The following is a 20,147-nucleotide window of genomic DNA, read 5'->3' on the forward strand; positions in this document are numbered from 1 at the left end:
CCGCAAGTGGTTAAGGTCCTCGCCTTGCATGCCCGGGATCCCATATGGGCGCCGGTTCTATCCCGGCAGCCCCGCTTCCCTTCCAGCTCCCTGCCTGTGGCCCGGGAAAGCAGTCGAGGACGGCCCAAGGCTTTGGGACCCTGCACCCGCGTGGGAGACCCGGAAGAGGCCCCTGGCTTTGGATCGGCATAGCATCGACCGTTGCGCTCACTTGGGGAGTGAATCATCGGACGGAAGATCTTCCTCTCTGTATATCCGCCTTTCCAATGAAAAAATAATAAAAATAAATCTTAAAAAAAAAAAACCACCTTATCTTTTCATTCCGGTTTACATTCATTTTGATTCATTCTTAGTCCCTTTGTGTCCTAGAGTGTCTGATTGCGCACAATCTGAATTCTCAGCACAATGTCAACTCAGAAACATCACAGTGAGGGGGAGGACTGGGGGGGATGAGTATCTGGTGGGGGAGGCTGCGGGGGTATAGGCCTGGGCAGGCACAGTGGCCAGGCATGTGAAGCTGTGGAGTTCACAGTAAGGCTGTGCCAGGCACTGCAGAGACCATGATGACAAACGCCCCACGCTCCAGGACAAAGACTCATCTCAGTGGAAGGCTCTGGCTCAAGAGGAGCGGCGCCGGCACCCAGGGGAGGGCCCCGCAGAAGGTAGGAAACAGAGGCAGGGCCCATTTGTTCTAGAAGCTTTGGGTGCCTAAGAGACGCCAGGCAGCTGCCCTGATGGAAGCAGGGATTCATGAGGATGGAGAGGTCCCGGCTGATCTTTGCTAGAAATACAGGACACTCAGCTACTACTTGGAGATCTGTCTTCTCTCTCTTGTGTTTTTCCTGGGTGACCTCAGGCAAGTTGCCTCACCTCTCTGTTCCTCTGTGCACCTCACGTAGTTGTTATGGACTGAAATAATAGGTCCTGGGGATGATGGGTTAAGCTGTCACCTGTAGTATACTGCCATCCCATATGGTCACTGGATCAAATCCTACTGCTCCACTTCCAATCCAGCTCCCTGCTAATGCACCTGGGAAATCAGCCTAGTACAGCACAAGTGACTAGGCTCCTGCACCCACACGGGCAACCCAGAAGGAGCTCCTGGCTCCTGGTTTCAGCGTGGTCCAGCCTGCTGCATCCAACTGGGGAGTGAACCAGCAAATGGAAGATATCTATCTATATCTGTAACTTTGTCTTTCAAATAAATAAAATAAACCCTTTTAAAAAGAAAAGAAGCCATGCAAAGAGAGTGTGCTAGCTCTGTGACCATGGGTGTTTCAGGAGGAAGCTGTCCTCCCCTGGGGCTGTGAGGGGAAGACAGCAAACCCTGAACTGAGCACCCACCTGGGGAGGTGGAAAGCTGAAGTGCCCCTCCTTGCCAGCTCTTTGCAGGTTTGTGATCTATTTGTGACAAAAACAAACTGCTCCTGCAGCCCTGAGCAGGGGCCAATGTAGAACTGAAGCTTAGTGAGAAAGGGGTCAAGAGCAGGCCAGTGCTCCACGTGAGGGACAGCGTGGGGCTGGGCTCAGCCTTCCAGGCCAAGATCCTGGCTCCAGAACTTCCTCTGGCCAGGTTGTTCCCAGGAGCCTGGCTCCTTGGTGCCGGATGGTGGGGGAGGTTACTGAAGTGGCAGGTGTGCCCAGACCAATGAGGGAGGGGTAGGGCTTGAACAGGCTCCACCCCCTGTGGGAACAAGGCTGTTTCCCTGTGGGGCTGGCTCCCAGGCCACTTCCTCCTTCTCTCACGAGCCTGCAGAGCCACAGCAAAGATAGGAGTGGATTCCAGGGTGTCTTGAGTGACTGAGCATGCTGACCGCAGGCTGTCCCCTCTGCTCCAGATAGCTGAGGACTGCTGTGTGGGCCTGCAGCATGGAGGGGGCAAGGGAAGAGGAGCTGACTTCTGTGTCCAGCCTGGTGACGGTGTTCGAGCACAGCAGGTACTGGGTTGCTGTGGTGGGAAGCGGTAGATAAGTAGCATCTTTAATTCCCTTTCCGGAGGTCCCCTGGCCAGGTCCAAGGCCATCTTGGCCCCCAGACAGCAAGTATCTGGTGGTTGTACCCACATGCCTTGGTCATGGACGCCTCAGAGAGGCGGAGGGCACCAGGTATGTGTGTGAGGTCTCACCTGACAGAGTCCATGCACGCATGCAATGGTGAGCAAGCTTGGGCCCATCCCAGGCTAGGTTTGGGGGCCCTCCTTAGCTCCTCCAGCCCCTCACAGGATTACCAGCTAAAACTTAACCAAGCTCTGACTACCTGTGGGCAGGCTGGCCATGTAATTCACCACTTAAATCAGTGCCTGACTCAAACTGGAAGTCAATATCATTAGCAGAAAGAGGGTAGCAGAGGAAACTGGGATGAGATGGTGGTAAACCAGGAGGCCTAGGCACTGCCCATGGGCCATTGGTCCAAGCTCATGGTATCATTGCCCTCAGACCCCAGTGGGACCAGACCTGGTCTCCACTCCCATCTTAGAGATGAGGAAGTGGAGAAATGGGGACAGAGAGACAAAGAGGTGAGGAAGCTATGTGGGTATGGGGGAGCAGGCTGAGTGGGGCTGGGTCAGGCAGTGGTGGCACAGCCATACCTTGAGTTGGGACTGTGTTAAGAACTCGGCACAGGTATGGGGGTTTTGAGAAACAGACTGAGAGAAAGAAAGTCACCCATGGAGGCATATCTGGGAGACTTTCAGGAACTTCATCTGCACCATGAGACAAGCAAGGGGGGCAGAGCCAGAAGCTGAACTGCCATACAATTGCAGCAAGGCTTAGTTGTGGCATAGCAACAACTCTCCACTCAGCACCGAGGACAGCTCCTAGAAGTGGCCTTTGTGGCCTGAGGCCCCTTGGGAGACAGATCCCAGAACCACCTGAACCAGCTCCCCAGATGTGGGGTGGACATTCCTGGGGACATCCTATCCCATCCTGCGCTCTGTCCAGGTGATACCCTCATTGGAAGAGGGCAGCCCTTCGGCCAGAGTGGGCTCAGAGCAGGTGATGCATCCAGGAGAGGTTGGAGCTGGCTCACCGACTAGGGAGCTGTGGGTCAATGGCATTGGCCTGGTTCCCTCGTGAGCCCTCCAGGGCCTTAGCTGATCCGAAACTAGGGCAGGAAGAGGAAAGAGAAGCTGGCCTGGGCACGTGGAGAGAAATGCAGAAGCTGAAGTCATCACAGAAGAGAAAACCAAGAGCGAGCTCTCCTGAGGTGCCGTATACTCTTGTGCTGAAGAAACGGATACTGGAGTGCCGGAGAGCAGGGCGAGCCGTGAGAGGTGCTGGGCCGGGAAGCCCAGGCTGTCTCCTGTGGAGCCCGCTGTGTGTCTCCGGGCAGGTCATGTGAACCCCTGGACTTGTTTATACTCCGATGGAGATGGGACAGTCTAGGGGGAAGGCATTTGGACCAAGCAGGCTGATCTGAATCCTAACTCTACGGCTTCAATGCTGCAGTGCACTCAACCTCCCTTGAACCTGCTTCTCTAGCTGCAAAGTGGGGGTCACGGACACCGCTCCCTCTGAGCCTCGGTACGCAGAGAGTTGTCTGCCCTCCCTCCCCGTTTCCGCTAGGAGGCCTGTCCTAGGCTGTCACCACAGGCTTTGGTACAGCAAAGGGAACAAGGCACAGCCCACTGCCTGGACACTGCAGTGGCACTGGGCTGGGACCAGAAAAGGGGTCTGAAGGCAGGATGGTGACCTCTGTTGTCCAGAGGCTCGAAGTGGTCTGCAGATCCCCTGACAAAGCTGCCCTGGGAAGCCCCATCCCTGGCGTAGCAACAACTCTCCACTTCCAGCCAAGAAGCCCTGCTCTAGCAGTCTTGTTCTCACTCTAGATCGTTCCAGGCTCCCAGTTTCCCTGCATGCATCAGTTACCTGTGCAAAAACTAAAATTAGGGATGAGGTGGCAGGGTGGGGGTGATCTGGGGCGCCATTTAGGGACCTCTGTGGGGTTCGTGGAAGTAGCTACATCTTAAACAGGGAAGTTTGTGGTTCCGCACCAAATACAGCATGGTCCCACTGACTCATTTTGAGCCCTGAGGTTCCTCCAGGGGCTTTGTGGGAAGGGAAGTGGGAGTCCAACCAAGCAAGGACCTGCAGAAAGTCAGGCCTCGAGGTCTGGGGAGCTGCTGCACAGCCATCCCCCACCCCCCCAGGGATTCACCACCACCCTCCCCGGTCTCCAGACAGGAGCCCCCTCCCCCAATGCTCTGTTCTCTCAGGACCCCTGCAACAGGGCCCAGAGACCACCAGCAGGAAGAGGTGCATCCCCACACTGCGTGCAGGCCTCCCCAGCTCCCAGGGCCGTGGGAGAGCCCAGATGTGGAGGAGACCCTGGCAGCATCGGGGCCCAGGACTGTCAGCAGGAGATACCTGAACTCCTTGAAGAACAAGCTGTCTGGAGGGGCCTGGAGGAAATCTTGCCAACCTGGGAGCTGCCCTTCGCCAGAACCACAGGTGGGAGCAGCTGTGGAGTGGGGGGAGTGCGGGGCACAGCCTGGGAGGGAGGGGAGCAGCCCAGGGTAGCAGGAGGCTATCCCCTGGCCTCCCCCAAGCCAGAGCCAGCAGTTCCCCCAGTGCAAGCAGAGATCAGCTGACCACCACCTCTGGGGGAAGGCTTGTTGCTTGATTTCACCTCCCTCCCTGGAGGAGGCGCCCAGACTCTCAGAGTCAGCTTATGCTGCACCTTCAAGGCTGCCACAGGGCCTCCATCTTGTGCACTGGGAACCTTCCTGGGCATGGCCTCTGTTTGCCCACCAGAGGCCCCAGTGCCGAGCTAGAACCAGGCTTTCTGAGGGCTTCTGCCCTTCCCTTACACTTGAGCTTGGTTTCTCTGCTTTTGGGTGTACTGCTGCTTGTGTCACGTTCAGGGGGTCAAAAGGCAAGACCCTGTACTCCCCAGTGCCCAGCCCAGCCCCTCTGCTTACTGATTATGTGGCTCCAGGTGAGTCACCCCAACCTTGTTGTGCCTCAGTTACTTCTCCGGTTTTAGGGGTGCACTAATCCTGAGAGTATGTTCTAGCGACCCTAGCAACTTCACACTCCACCCAACAATGTGCTGGCCACACGTGACAGTCAGTTACACTTTGTGGAAGTGCCTGGCTAATGGGGGTTTGTGCTGGACATGTGTCCTACTGGCCTGACCAGGGGCCTGTGGGACGCTGCTTGGCACTGTGGCAAAACCCATGTTCCCAATTCTCTGGAGGCTGCTGGTGGAAGGTCATGGTGCCACAGGCCTCTCCAGAGGCCCTTGTCCCCTGTCCCTTGGCTTGTAGCTGGCCAGCCTCTGGCTGTGTCCTCCCATGGCCTCTCCCTGCACCCATGCATTCCCTGCTGCCACCTGCTCTTCTCACCACCACACCTGTCCTATTCCTTCTGGTCCCCACTGCTGGGACCTCCTAATAAACTCCTAACAGGCCCCGTCAATATGTGGATTTGATGGGGACATGCATCTCAGCCAATAGTAGGGTCTTTTATGGGGCTACAGCCTGACTATGGGTGTGGCTGGGGTGTCTACAATAGCTTGACTCAACATTCCAGGACCAAGGTAGGCACACAGAAGGCTGGGCTAAAGGGCCACTTTATTGCACTTGAGAGCCTGGCACACTCCTGAGTCCCTGCTCCATGAGGTGCCTGCTCCATGATGATCAGCTTGATTGAATGACTCACTGCCGCCAATGAGCACAGGTGGAAGCTCCCAGGCCCCTGAGGCTAAGGCCTAAGACTGGGCACGACATAACATTCCCATGCCACCCCAGAGTCCACCCAGATATGCTACAAGGGCATGGAATGCCAGGAGGTGGGCATAAGTTGGTGGTCCTCCCCTTATCTGTCTCCTCCACCTACAGGAGCCTGAGAAGAGGATTGTCCAGGAGCTACTGGAGACAGAACAGGCATACGTGGCCCGGCTGCACCTCCTGGACCAGGTTGGTGGCCAGGATGCTCCTGGGCCAGGCCCACGTGTACAGCAGTGTTCCCACAAGCTGATTGTTCCCAACATCCTCCTCACATCAGTGAACTGAGCTCCAAAGGGCCAAGTCCCTGCACATCAGCCTGGTGAAGTCCCAAGACCCTCACCAACTCCCTCCTTTTGGCTGAGTCCCAGCTCGTCCATCTGTAAAGGGGGCCAGCCTAGGGGCTTCCCATCCTCCCTGGACCTGGGTTGTTGTGAGGATGCTGGGACACGAAGGTGGGGAAAGCATCTGGTGGGCTAAAGGGGCCTGGCTGCCCGCTGGGTGATCCCGTCGGGTGGCTGCAGGTGTTCTTCCAGGAACTACTGAGAGAGGCCCGCAGCAGCAAGGCCTTCCCCGAGGACGTGGTCCGGCTCATCTTCTCCAACATCTCCTCCATCCACCAGTTCCATGCCCAGTTTTTTCTCCCAGAGCTGCAGCGGCGCCTGGACAACTGGTGAGCCCCTCTGTGGCTTGGGCAGGGTGGGGATGAGTCAGGGGAAGCGGCCCTTGGGGCACTGAGTTCTGTCTGCTGGGCAATTGCCTTTATTATGTGGCCAGGGCCCTCTGCCCACTGGGGCTTGGTCCTTCCCACAGAGAGAGACACGGGTCCTGTTCAGCTCGTGTGTCCTGGGGATAGCTGGGTCAGGTCTTCATGGGATACCACTAGAGCTGACTGAGGGTATCTTGCATGCTTCGCCTTGAACTTGATTGCCCTCAATGAACTCACTCCAGCATCAGCTGAGCCCACCACATGACAGTAACACTGTGGTTACATAGGGAATCTGATCTGATTCCAGAGATGACCGCCAATACATTTGGGTGTGAAAGCTGTTTCTTTCTCTCTCTCTACATATATATGTTTTGCCAAATAAATGCTATGGTGTCTAGGGCATCCTTTAAAGCTTTTTGGCAAAGCACAATGCTGGTAATTTAAAAAGGATTTATTAACTTACTTGAAAGTCAGAATTACTAGGAGAGAGAGAGAACATCTTCCATCCACCGGTTCATTGACCACAATGGCTGGAGCTGCGTCAGTCTGAAGCCAGGAGCCAGAAGCCTCTTCCAGGTCCCTCACATGAGTGCAGGGACCCAAGCATGTGGACTGTCCTCTGCTGCTCTCCCAGGACATTGGCCGGGATGCATGCAGAATGCCAGCGCTGCAGAAGCAGCTTCACCAGGCACAGCACAGCATCTGTCCTGGTGTTGGTTGTTATTAAACCCAGTGAAAGATGCAGAGATCCGCTGCTATACTCATTTTACTTTATGCTTTCTTAACATCTTCACAATAATTTTTATTATTTGAAAGGCAGACTGATAGAGAAACAGGGTGCAATGGAGAGAGTCTTCCATCTGCTGGTTCACTCCCCAAATGGCTGCAGCGGCCAGGACTAGGCCAACCAGGAGCCTCTTCCTATTTCCCCCACGGGTAGCAGGGGCCCAAGCATTTAAGCCACCTCTGCTGCTTTTCCCAGACACATTAGCAGGCAGCTGGATCAGAAGTGGAGCAGTGGAGATCCAAATGAATAATCAGATAGGTTGCTGGCATCACAGGCAGCAGCTTCATGTGTTACACAGCAGGCCAGCCCTCATAATCATGCAAAAGCAAAACAAAGGGCCTGGTGCAGTGGCCTAGCTGCTAAAGACCTTGCCTTGAATGCGCCGGGATCCCATATGGGTGCCAGTTCTAGTCCTGGTAGTGCCACTTCCCATTCAGCTCCCTGCTTGTGGCCTGGGAAGGCAGTCAAGGATGGCCCAAAGCCTTGGGATCCTGCACCCATGTGGGAGACCTGGAGGAGGTTCCTGGCTCCTGGCTTCAGATTGGCGCAGCACCGGCTGTTGTGGTCACTTGGGGGAGTGAATCATCGAACAGATCTTCCTCTCTGTATATCTGCCTTTCCAATAAAAATAAAACAAATCTTTAAAAAAGAAGGCAAAACAAAAATGAGCATCAATCTTGTGAGCTCAGCTGCTGTCATGCTCTTTTTTTTGGGGGCGGGGTGAGAAAATCATGGTAGAGAGAGGCTCAGAGATGGTGCTGGGGAGGCCTCGGCTCCTCACGGCTCTGCTCCTGCAGCCTCACACTGATTCCTCAGATCTCACTACAGGCTGCTCAAGGACACCTCCAACCCCACCTGGTCTGGCCGCAGTCCCCTCCTGCAGGGCTGAGAGAATGAGACGGGATGGGGCTCACCTGCCAAGGTGACCCCTACCACTGTCACCCAATGAAAGCGTCCCACAGCTGCCAAGTCACTCGGCTGGGCCTGGGTGGGAGGACAAGGGCCTGTCCTACTACAGGAGCCTTTGAGTCTAAGAGGGGAGGTGAGGCGCAAGTATCCTGCCATGCCTGCATTCGAAGGTGCAGTGGAAAAACTATTTTCAGGAATTCCAGAGGAGGAGAGGTCTGGTTGGGCCCTAAGGCAGGACAGCAGGTTGAGGGAAGTCCCGGTGTCCATCTGTCCGCCCTCCCTCTATCCCACTGCAGGACGGCCACCCCCTGCATCGGTGACATCATCCAGAAACTAGCCCCGTTCCTCAAGATGTACAGTGAGTATGTCAAGAACTTTGAGCGCGCAGCAGAGCTCCTGGCCACCTGGACGGACAAATCTCCACCTTTCCAGGAGGTGATCACCCGCATCCAGGTGAGGGCAGGGTGACCCGAGCTTCTCCCAGGCCCAACGGTCAAGCCCCCAGCCCCAACTCTCACCTCCAACCACACCTCCTGCTCCCCTCCCAAGAGCAGTGAGGCCTCAGCCAACCTGACCCTGCAGCACCACATGCTGGAACCTGTGCAGAGAATCCCACGCTACGAGCTGCTGCTCAAAGACTACATCCAGAAGCTGCCAGCCCAGGCCCCGGACCGGGCTGACGCCCAGAGTGAGAAGGCACCCCTGGGGATTGGGGAGGACCCCATCACCCAACCCCAGATTGTTAACAAGAACCTGTCAGCATCACCATCAGTCATTACCACGATCCTATCCATACCTTTATCTGTGATAAGAGGGCCAAGGCCCAGAGAGGTCACACAGTCAGGAAGGAGTAGAACTGGGATTTGAACCCATGCCTGTGCTCCTCTCACAGCACCCTGCAGGTCTAGCCATGGTTCAAGGGAGCAGTGGGCATCACAGGCCTGCCCAATGGCTGCTTGCTGCCTCCCAGCCTGGGCAACCCAGAAAGCCCAAGTGCTGGCTGCACTACTTGGGGCCCACTTGGTTCAGTCTCCACGACCCTGGCTACTTCAGGGGCTGACTCTGCCTCTGCCCGGTCCTCAGAGGCACTGGATGTGATCTTCTCAGCGGCTCAGCACTCTAACGCAGCCATCGCTGAGATGGTAAGCCGGGTCTCCCGCCCCACCCCCACCCCCGACACACACCTGCCCTCCCCTCAACCCACGAAGCTCCTCTTCCATCCTGCCCACCCAGCCAGGCATCACACTCAGACCCTGTGACCTCCCCAAGCAGGCAGGTGGGTGTGGGCGGGGTCGGCCTTGGCTGAGGGTGTGCTGCGGTTTCCAGGAGCGCCTGCAGGACCTGTGGGAGGTGTACCAGCGCCTGGGCCTGGAGGACGACATCGTGGACCCGTCCAACGAGCTGCTCCGCGAGGGGCCGGTGCACAAGATTTCCTTCCGCCGCAGCGACCCCATGGAGCGTTACCTGTTCTTGGTAAGGAGTGCTGGGAGGGGTCGCTTCGTGCCACCCTGGCCCCTATTTGGCACTGCCTCTCCGGGCTTCTCAGTTGCGGTTCCCAGGTGACCTGGGACAAAGTCACCTGCTGCCTCCAGGCCTTGGCCATTTCCAACTCACAGAATTCCCAGGTGCACCCTGGGAGCCCAGTCTGCCTGGCCCCCAAGCCTGGAATGCCAACGTGTGCCCTGGGAGAACATGGCAGGTGGGAATTAGGTTAGCTCCCAGGAAAGACTGCCCTTGCTTGGCACTGAAAGTGCCAGGGCAGTCTCCCGAGATCTGGAAAGGTGGTTCTTGCTCACCTGGCCCCGGAGATGAGGTTTCATCTTTTCCCTTGAGAGCCACAGATGGGCTGGTCCTTTGGCATACATCCTGGTGGGGTGGGGTGGGGGATCAGACAACCCCTTTCCGTCTCCTCCTGCCTCATATGCTTGTCACCCCAAGGGCCAGCAGAGAAGGGCGGGGCTTACAGGGGAAGACCCCCTTCCATGCTGCCCACCCAGCCAGGCACCGCACTCAGGCCCTGCGCCCACCCGTGTCTCTTGCAGTTCAACAACATGCTGTTGTACTGCGTGCCCAAAGTCATCCAGGTGGGTGCCCAGTTCCAAGTGCGGACGCGCATCGACGTGGCTGGGATGAAGGTGAGAGGCCCATACAAATATATAAGAATCCTTCAAAAGCTTCCCGAGAAACAGAATTAAGATATCTTTATCTTGGTGCAAACCATTTTGAAATTCAAGGGACCTCCTAAGAGCTCAGGGAAAATGTGTATGATAAGAAAACCAGATATGGATTTCAAAATGTGCCAAAATAAACCTCATCTTGTACTTCTATCTATCATGAACTTTTAAAGATTTATTTTATTTTTATTGGAAAATCAGATTATAGAGAGGAGGAGAGACAGAGAGGAAGATCTTCCATCCGTTGATTCACTCCTCAAGCAGCCACAACAGCCAGAGCTGTGCTGATCCAAAGCCAGGAGCCAGTAGGCTTCTTCCAGATCTACCACATGGGTGCAGGGTTCCAAGGCCTTGGGCCGTCCTTTACTGCCTTCTCAGGCCACAAGCAGGGAGCTGGATGGGAAGTGGAGCCGCTGGGATTAGAACCGGCACCCATATGGGATCCCAGGGCGGGCAAGGCGAGGACTTTAGCCGCTAGGCTACCACACCAGACCTTTCCATGAACTTTCTGAAGAGGTTGCTGCTGCCCTGGACCTGGCCTCCCCTTCCTGGAAGCAGCCCTGACTTCCTGTAAGGTCAGAGGCACTGTTTGCCTATGCAAATATGTTGCTGTAACCATTTTGTTTCCATGGGACAGTGGCTGCCCTTCTTAGCCCCTCAACACCTGCTGTCTCTGGGCTGGTGGCAGAGCACCCCCTCGTGTGTGCCAGTGATGTGCCCGGACAGGGCTCGGCTGTTATCAGCTGTCAGTGCTGCAGATGAGGCTGAAGGGCACAACCTGGCACAATCAGCCTGTGTGTGACCGTCCTGACGATTAACATTGTTTTTAAATATGCATGGGGTGGGGGGCAGGGGCTGATGCTGTGGCACAGTGGGGTAAGCTGCCACTGCTTGCAAGTTGGTAGCCTGTGTGAAGCGCTGGAGTCCCAGGGGCTCGGCCTCTGTTCTGTTCAGCCAGTGTGGTTGGGGAGGCAGCACATGATGGCGCACGTGCTTGGGTCCCTGCCACCTGTAGGGAGACCAGGATGGAGTTCCTGGCTCTTGGCTTTGGACTGGCTTGAACTAACTGCTGTGATCACTTGGGGGGAAAAGCAGCAGGTGGAAGCATGCTCCGTCCCCTCTCTCCTCCCCCACTTCTCTTTCAATTAAATATATATATATATATTTAAGATTTAGTTAGTTTTATTGAAAAGTCATATTTGAAGGGAGAAGAAGAGACAAAGATCTTCATCTGCTGACTCACTCCCCAAGTGGCCACAATGGCTGGAGCTGAGCCGATCTTCTAGGTCTCCCAGGAGGGTGCAGGGTCCCAAGGCTCTGGGCCATCCTCCACTGCTTTCCCAGGCCACAAGCAGGGAGCTGGATGGGAAGTGAAACAGCTAGGATAAAACTGGCGTCCATATGGGATCCCTGCATTTGCAAGGTATGAACTTAGCTACTAGGCTACCGCACCAGTAAATTACTTTTTAAATTTATCCCATAAATTATTTTTTTAAATGATGGAGGATAGGTGTTTGGCCTGCCAGTGAAGACACCCATGTCCCATCTTGGCATGTCTGGTTTTAATTCCCAGTTCCAGCTTCCATTTCCTGCTGCCTGCTAATACAGACACCAGACAGCAGTGGTGATGGTTCAGATAATTGGGCTCTACACCCATGTGGGAGGCCTGGAAGGACTTCCTGGCTTCAGACCAGCCCTGCTTTCACCATCGTGGCCGTTTGGGGAGTAAACAGCCGATATCAAACCTCTGTTTCTCTCTGTGTGTCTGTCTCTTTCTGTAAACTTTGCCTTGAAAATTAACAAATTAAAAAATCTTACAAGGAATTGTGAAAACCAAGGCCCTTTCCTGGTTAAATAACTGGCTCAGGGGGAGTCACAGGTGTAGCACAGCCACCCTGCTGTGAGACTTCCTGTTAGCGCTGTAGCCAGGAGCCCAGGGCTGCGGCAGGCTTTGTGTGCAGTAGAGGCTGTGGCAGAGGAACCTTCTTTCTCATTTGTAAGGATTTATTTTAGTCATTTGAAAGGCAGAGTTACAGAGAAGAGAGGGAGAGACACACAGGGAGAGGAAAAGACGCAGAGAGAGAGCCAGGACTGGGCCACAGGCCAAAGCCAAGAGGAGGGGATGCGTGGTCTCGGTCTCCCACGTGAGCATCAGGAGCCCAAGCCATTGCTGCTGCCTTCCCAGTTGCATTAGCAGGGAGCTGGGTGGAAAGCAGAGCAGTCACAACTCAAACAAATGCTCTGATACGGGATGTTGGCATCACAGGGGGCAGCTTCACCCACGGAGTCACAGTGCCACCCAGCTTGAACAGTTGCTGCGCCCTGCTGTGTCCCTCCCCACCTCCTCCAGAAGCAGCTAGCCTCTGACCTGTCTTGGCTCTTCCTGCCCTCCTGTCCAGCTTCAGGCTGCAGCTGAGCCAGGACACTCCCTACTGTGACTTCTGGGAGCGTCTCACTCCTGCTATGACCGGGGTTGCCTGGGGTCAGGTGCAGGCTAAGGGTGATGAAGGCTGGCAGAAGGACACAGCCCCTTCCCCCTGCCATGTCTGAGCTGACCAGGGTCTTTGAGGAGCGTGCTTCCTCAACCTGGGGTAGCCAACTTTCTGCCCTGAAGTTGTGAAAAGCCCCAGGGACCAGAGCATGTGGCAGCTGATGCGTGGGGGTCCTGGTCATGTGACACTGAGAAAGGCAGATGGAGGCATGAAGATGGGCCAGCCTAGGGCGGGATGGGCAGACTCAGGCCAGTCTCCAGCAAGGGCACAGCACCCTCTGCTGGATGACATGAGCTTGGCAGGTTGGAGACGTGCTTGGTCTTTGACACTCTCCCTCCTCCAGGACTACTTTCCGGGGGGTCAGGAGGGCCTCATTTCCAACAGCTGCCAGTGCAGACTGTTCTTTGCACGAAGATACCTTCTCTCAGAGGGCGCCCTCTGCAGCAGCCTGAAGATTAGCCAGCAGGAATGCGACATTGAGCATGGTACCTTTCTAGTGAGACTTGCCCGGCAGATGGCAGTCAAGCGTCTTGTCCCAGCAGCATCTGCATATTACACCAGTTGGCCAACAGATGTCAGTAAAGGGTGTTCTAATTAGCACAAAGACCAGGGAGGTGATACCCAAGAAACTGAGTTGACCACACCTGCCAGAGTGATTGAGAGTGGGCATGGTGGAGAGTCAGAGGCCTCTCCTGGCCTGCCAGGGCTTCCTGGACACGCTGGGCAGTTCCTCCTTTTCCATCTGATGCATCGTCTGTCTTTTTGTGCCTGAACTTCAGGCTTTTTCCCTCCCCCTGCCACCCCTGCCTTCGGCTGTTGCTAAACAACCACCAACCCACTTGCTGACAGCAACGCCTAGCTGCGGGTACCTCTACACAGTCCAGTGGGATTAGGAAGGGTGCTGTGGTGCAGTAGGTGGAGCTGCTGCCGCCCGTGGTGCCGGCATCCCATATGGGCACTGGTTCAAGTCCCAGCTGCTCTGCTTCTGATCTAGCCCCTGGGAGGCAGTGGACAAAGACCGGGATGGAGTTCCTGATTTAGTCTCAGCAGTTGCCGCCATGAGGGGAGTGAACCAGTGGATTAAGATTCTCTGTCCCTCTTCTAGTCCGTCTGTTGCTCTGCATTTTACAATAAATACATTTTTACAAAAATCCAGAATCAGGGAGGCAAGTGACCAAACCTTGGGCACCACAGCAGAGCCACAAAGCTCTGACATGCCTGAGCTCACAGCCTGTGCCCTGGCCTGCAGGTGCGGGCGCTGCCGGATGCCGAGTTCCCACACTCCTTCCTGGTGTCCGGGAAGCAACGCACCCTGGAGCTGCAAGCTGGGTAAGGAAAGGTGAGGAGCAAGTGGGGGAGGTGGGAGACTGGGAAGGGCGTGCCCCTCAGCAGCTGTGTTGCTTTCTGAGCAGGTCCCAGGAGGAAATGATTTCCTGGATACAGGTATGGGGAGGCTCCAGGGCTTCAGGCCTGCTGGGATTGAGGAGGAGGGAGGGCAGGTGTGTGCGTGTATGTGCATGTGTGTGTATCTTTGTGTCAGGTACATGTGCATACGTGTGTGTGTATCTGTGTGTGTGTATTTGTGTATCTGAATATGCAGGTGCACACCCCACACCTGGGCATCTCCAGGTGCCCCCTACTCTTCCTAAGGAGTTGTTCTGCATCTGGAACTAGGTGCTAAGTAGCCCGGGACGAGCCACTGACCCTCCCTGAGCCTCAGTTTATACGTCTGTCCTCTGGGGCTGAGTGCCTACATAGGCTTGGCATCCAGGGCTTCTCAGGGTGTTTATGGAATGTGAAGGTAGGTGGGCAGATAAGCACACATCTGCTCCCTCCTTCCCATCGCTGCAGGCCTGCCAGGCAGCTGTGGACCAAATCGAAAAACGCAATGAAACCTTCAAGGCTGCGGTCCAGGGGCCTGAGGGCAACCCCCCAGAGCCGGAGGTAAATGGAACCCAGCTCTGCTCAGCACAGGCCAGCAAGGAGAGCCAGGAGGTGGCATACAACAGGGGTCACCTGTCGGGTTGGGAATGGGGCAGAGATTTCTCCATCCTGGGACACTTTCCTGGGGAGGCTCCCTGTGCAGCACCCTCGGGGTGGGGCGGTGGGGCAACTTTGGGGTTGACAACAGCAGGTTCAGGGCATCCAGCCAGTCGCGCAGAGCAGAGCGGCACCCTCTGCTGGCCGGCGGCTCTGCGGAGTCCCGGGCCTCGCTAGGCCCCGTTTGCTCCCTGTAAAGTGGTTAGCTGACCCAGCATTAATGCTTCCTCCGTTCTCAGAGAAGATCCCGAGCAGCTTGGCACACAGACCCCCACGGAGAGTAAATGGGCCATGCGGAGGGCGCAGGCGGGAGAGGGGGTCCAGACCCTGGCCGACTCGTCCTATTCCACAGCTACAGTCTGAGGAGCTGGGTCTCCGTGCGCCCCAGTGGGTCCGGGACAAGATGGTGACCATGTGCATGCGCTGCCGGGAGCCCTTCACCGCCCTCACGCGCCGCCGCCACCACTGCCGTGCCTGCGGCTATGTGAGTGCTTCCGCGGGAGGCCGGGCCTCTGCCTGCCCCCGCATCCACCTGGGCCTCCACCTGCCCCACCCAGGCCTCCTCCCCGCCCCACCATCCACCTCGGCCTCCACCTGCCCCACCCAGGCCTCCCCCCCATCCACCTTGGCCTCTACCTGCCCCACGATCCAGCCTTGCCTGTCTCCTTCCTGACCTCAACCACGGCATCCCAGGAGCCAGTCTGGTCTCAGCAGGCCCCTCACATCACGCTCCCATTTCACAGGCGGCAGAATGAGTCTGGGAGAGGCCAGACGACTTGCCCAGTAGTCATTTGCCTGCTCTTGTTTTCCCTTTCCCCAAGGCTTCAGTCCCGGAGCTAGGGAAGTATGTCCAGTGTCAGGCTAGGGGCATCGGGCCTCGCCCCCACCCACCTCACCATGCCCCTCATCCTCCCTTTTCTGTTGACCTGGACTAACTGTCCCTTCCTGCTCTGACAGGGCCTCAGCATGCTGGAACTCAATTGCTTGTTGCTCATCCTGTCCCCCACCCCTCACCCAAGCCACTGGGATTATTCCTCCCTCAGGGGTGGCTGGGAGGAATTAACAAAAAGCTTCTGTCTTCCCTCTTCTCTTCCTTCATTGCCTTGCTCCTGTCAAAGGGCAGGGCCACCTCCCATCTCCCCATCTCCCCCGCCACCACCACTCATCAGCCAGACCCTTTTAGAGGCAGCGCCTGCTTTGCTCTTGAACCACCTGCTGGCCGCACCTGAGCGGCTGCCTGCCGACCACACACAGGCACACATGCACGCACACACAATGGACTCTGCAGACAGAAGCATTTTGCACGCCTACTGGTGGAGTCCAGTGGGATAGGTTGGGGTCAGTCAGGGAAATGTTCCCAAAAGGCTTTAAACTGCAGCTGGCACAAGCAAGGGTTGGTGCCTTAGACCCACGCTACACCTGCACTCAGGGGCATGGGAGGAGCCCACAGAAAGGCCCTGGGCGATGGCTGCTGATCTCAGTGACTCATGTCCTGTAGCCATCCACATTTGCTGCATCATCAGTGGCTCCTCCAAAGTCACTTAAATCGGTGACTGGTACAGGAGGCACAGAGGAGGACTCTGTGGATTTCACCCTCTCTGGATGAAATGTGTCCGTGTTGCTCAATCTTGGGGGTGGCGTTTAGAAACCCCAAGGTCATCACTGAGACCATGAAGGAAAGCTCAGTGTTGAATCTGAGATAGGCAACAATAAGATCACAACGGTGATGAATTTCCGGCCGGTGACCCTGACCGTGTGGTGAGGCAGGAGAAAGCCCTGGTCCTTAGCAGGTGCCCATGACATCTCACAGGGTGTGGCGCCTGGTGGTTGTCACTTACTCACAAACCACTCAGCAAGTTCATGGAAAATGCATCTGATGCATGGATTTCAGAATGTTTTAAACCAAACTGACTGTATCTTTTCATTCTGCTTTCCTACAAACATTTTTTTTGAAATACTCATGTCTGTGCCGAGAGAGAGAGAGAGAGAGAGAGAAACCAAATGAGGCAGAAATGCTGATGTTTGATGGATTTGGGTGAGGGCTCTCATTCCTCTAATGTGTCTCTTGATTTGAACATTTTCCAGTGCAGAACATAAACATATGCTAATGAAAGCACACCTGTTAAGCCTTTTAAGGTCAAAGTCAGCTCCTCCCAGGCTATGACCCCACCCCTCCCTGCACTGGGGTTTCCCACGCCTGCCGTGCCCGCCGTGCCCGCCGTGCCGGGGCCCTGAGTCATGCTTTCGGTGGCTCAGGCACCCAGTTTCTGTCCCCTGCCTGCCGAGTGGGAATCAGGAGTGAAGCAAGCCCGGGCCTGGCAGCTGCGAGCCGACTCACAACAAAGTGTCGTCGCTGCAGGGTGAAGACCCTGCTCCCTGCCACCCTGGCCCTAGCTCTGCCCCATGTTTCTCTCTGGTCTCCACACTCCTCTTTCACCCACTATACACTTCAGGGGCTTCTGGGGTGGGCCAGGGCGGGCATGGCTCACCCTATACATACTCTGGGGCATCTGTCTGGCCAGAAAACTTGCCCTCTCCCCACCTCCTCACAGGACACCTGGGCTCTGGGGCTACAACATTAGCAGGAATGGGCCAGAGTTGTGGGCCATGGGGTGTGTCCTGTCCTGCTGGCCTGAGGGATCCTGGGAGGTCAGGGAGGACCCTGGGGACGGTGAGTCCTGTGCAGGGATGAGCCCCTGCACCCCCCTCCCCCCGGCAACCCTGCCGGGAACCCACATCCTGCACCCCCCCCACAGCCCCTCCCACAGCCTTCTCCTCCACCCTGCCCCCCCCACACCAGGTGGTATGTGCCCGGTGCTCCGACTACAGAGCCGAGCTCAAGTACAATGACAACAGGCCCAGCCGCGTCTGCCTCCACTGTTACACCTTCCTCACGGGACATGTGCTCCCTGGCGACAAGGAGGACAAGCGGCGAGGCATCCTGGAGGTGAGGCACAGCCTGGGTCCGTGGAGGCCTGCAGGTACCGCCCCAGCTGCCAGGGAGCAAGCCATAGGGGTACACATCTTCCCTCTGCCCATAGACACCCTCAACACACACTAGAACCCCCCAGTGCAGGTCCTGCCAGGGTGGGTCTGTCAGCCAGATGGCTGCAGGCTCTCCTGCCCTTCCCGTATGCCCCACACAGTGACAGCATGACCACTCTTGACACTTCTTGCACAGCCATCATGCCCACAGTCCCAGGGGTGAAAAGAGCTGATGCCACTGAGGCCATTTGACAGCTGGGCACTCTGAGGCTCCATTCTATGCAGCAGACATTCAGAGGCCGCCTGGCCTAACCCGTGATACCCAGGCCCAGAGGAGTGACTTGGCCAAAATCACACAACATGTTAGGAACCAGATTCATGAGCTGGGCCTTGGGGTGCTGTCCCATGGGGTCCCCACATGATTCAGTTTTGTGCCACAAATGTAAGATTAATTGGCCCAGACACACTTTCCCACGGTCCTTCTGCCCCTCTCACAAAGGTCAGAAGGGCCTCCTGCTGTCCCAGGAAGCCAGAGGGGACCCCAGCGACTTCTAGTTCCAGCTCCCAGGTTCCAGCTGCTTCCTGTCTGGGGTTATTCACCCTTTCCAATCCTCCCCAAGCTGCCAGTCCCAGACCCAGTTCAAGCCCTCCCTGACCACTTGGCCACACAGCCTGCACCAGGAGAGTCAGTCCCTTCCCAGGGACTGGGACTGTTCCCTGGACTTATCCTCAGGGCAAGAGCCCCATCTCTACCCCTGCACCTGCCTGCTGAGGGCACACCCACACGACAGGTGCAGGCTGGCTGAAGTTTGGCTGCAGCTTGGAAACCTGCACGAGCTGTGGGACCACAGGTCCACGACAGGATCTTCCTGAGACCTTGGGACAAGTGTTATGATGGTGGAAGCCCCCAGATTACACCCAACCCCTCCTTCTGCTTCTAGAAAGGGTCTCTGGTGGGATCCGGCCAGAGTCTGATGTGCAGCTTCCTGCAGCTTGGCGGGGACAAGTGGGGCAAGAGTGGCCCCCGGGGTTGGTGCACCATCCCCCGGGACGACCCCCTGGTGCTCTATGTCTATGCCGCTCCCCAGGTAATGCCTCGACCTGCCCCGCCCTGGGCAGGGCCTTCCCAGTGTGTGTGTGTGTGTGTGTGTGTGTGTGTGTGTGTGTGTGTGTCCAGGGTTGGGTGGGTAGTTTCAGTGAAGAAAACCCAGGCCCAGGAAGATGGGATACCCTCCTGCCACAACATGAGCTGGGCCAGGACTCCAGCCCGTAGCTGTTCCACTCTCCCCCGTGGGAAGTTTGGGAGTGAGCAGCAGTATGGACGGCTGTTTCCCTGAGTGGACAGTCAGCAGGCACTGCTCCCTCACCCCAACATGCATGGGCTCACGCCTCCATCACCCCCCCACCCCACCTCCTCAGGACATGCGAGCTCACACCTCCATCCCGCTGCTGGGCTACCAGGTGACGGCCGGGCCCCAGGGGGACCCCAGGCTCTTCCAGCTGCAGCAATCAGGCCAGCTGTACACCTTCAAGGCTGACACCGAGGAGCTGAGAGACCGCTGGGTGAAGGCCATGGAGCGTGCGGCCCAGGGCTGGGGCCCCCAGGATCCCGATGAGGGGGAGCTGTCCAGCTGAGCCACCAGCACCTGCCCTCTGTCTCCTCACCACGGAGGATCCCCAGGTTCCGGAACAAAGGAGTGTGTCCTATGTCCTGTGCCTGAGGATGCCTAGGGTCTCCGGGGCTGCTCACTAGCACCACCTGGGAAGGCTTTGGAGCTACTGCAACAGTAAATCCCAAGAGCTGCCACTTCGGACCAGCAGTGTTTGGGTTCCACTCCTGGCTGTGCTCCCAACTCCAGCTTCCCATTCCTTTGCTCCCTGGGAGGCAGCAGGCGATGGTGTAAGTCCCTGGGTCTTCCCTGCTGCCCCTGGGGAGGTCCAGATGGAGTTCCAGACTATTGGGCTTTGGCCTTAAGCTGGGAGCCATTGTATATGTTTGGGGAGTGAACTTTCTCTGCCTTGCAAATAAACAAATTTTAAACCACCAATGTTATGTATAGTTTAAAAAGACTAAACGTGTGTGTCCACCACCAAGGATTTCTGGCCTAATCGGTCTGGGGCAGGGGAAGCAGGAGAATTTTCTAGAAGTCTCTGCACAAGTCTAACCTGGGTTACCTGGGACAAGGAAGAAAACAAGCCTTCTAGGAAAGGCTGAAGCCCTGGTAGTGCCGGGCATGGCAGGACTCAGGAATAACAACAAAGAACAGCAACAATAATTAGAAGACCTGTGGGGCTGGCTGCTTGCTGTGCATGGTTTCATCTTGCC

At 56.5% G+C, this 20,147-nt stretch overlaps 1 protein-coding gene across 1 annotated transcript; it reads left to right on the forward strand.

The window, feature by feature from the left end:
• The first annotated feature begins 1,740 nt into the window (after positions 1 to 1,740).
• FGD2 (FYVE, RhoGEF and PH domain containing 2) lies at positions 1,741 to 19,564 on the forward strand. Its single transcript, XM_040983293.1, has 16 exons — positions 1,741 to 1,937; positions 4,214 to 4,448; positions 5,840 to 5,917; positions 6,250 to 6,398; positions 8,427 to 8,583; positions 8,680 to 8,818; positions 9,214 to 9,272; positions 9,457 to 9,603; positions 10,173 to 10,265; positions 14,046 to 14,125; positions 14,209 to 14,239; positions 14,648 to 14,740; positions 15,189 to 15,320; positions 17,637 to 17,783; positions 18,763 to 18,909; positions 19,241 to 19,564. The coding sequence occupies exons 1-16, from the start codon at positions 1,870 to 1,872 to the stop codon at positions 19,454 to 19,456; spliced, it is 1,971 nt and encodes a 656-aa protein (XP_040839227.1). The 5' UTR covers positions 1,741 to 1,869; the 3' UTR covers positions 19,457 to 19,564.
• The last annotated feature ends 583 nt before the right edge of the window (positions 19,565 to 20,147 follow it).

The sequence above is a fragment of the Ochotona curzoniae genome, unplaced genomic scaffold (assembly GCF_017591425.1).
Source record: "Ochotona curzoniae isolate NIBS_2020 unplaced genomic scaffold, NIBS_Ocur_1.0 contig_3819, whole genome shotgun sequence".
NCBI lineage: Eukaryota > Metazoa > Chordata > Mammalia > Lagomorpha > Ochotonidae > Ochotona > Ochotona curzoniae.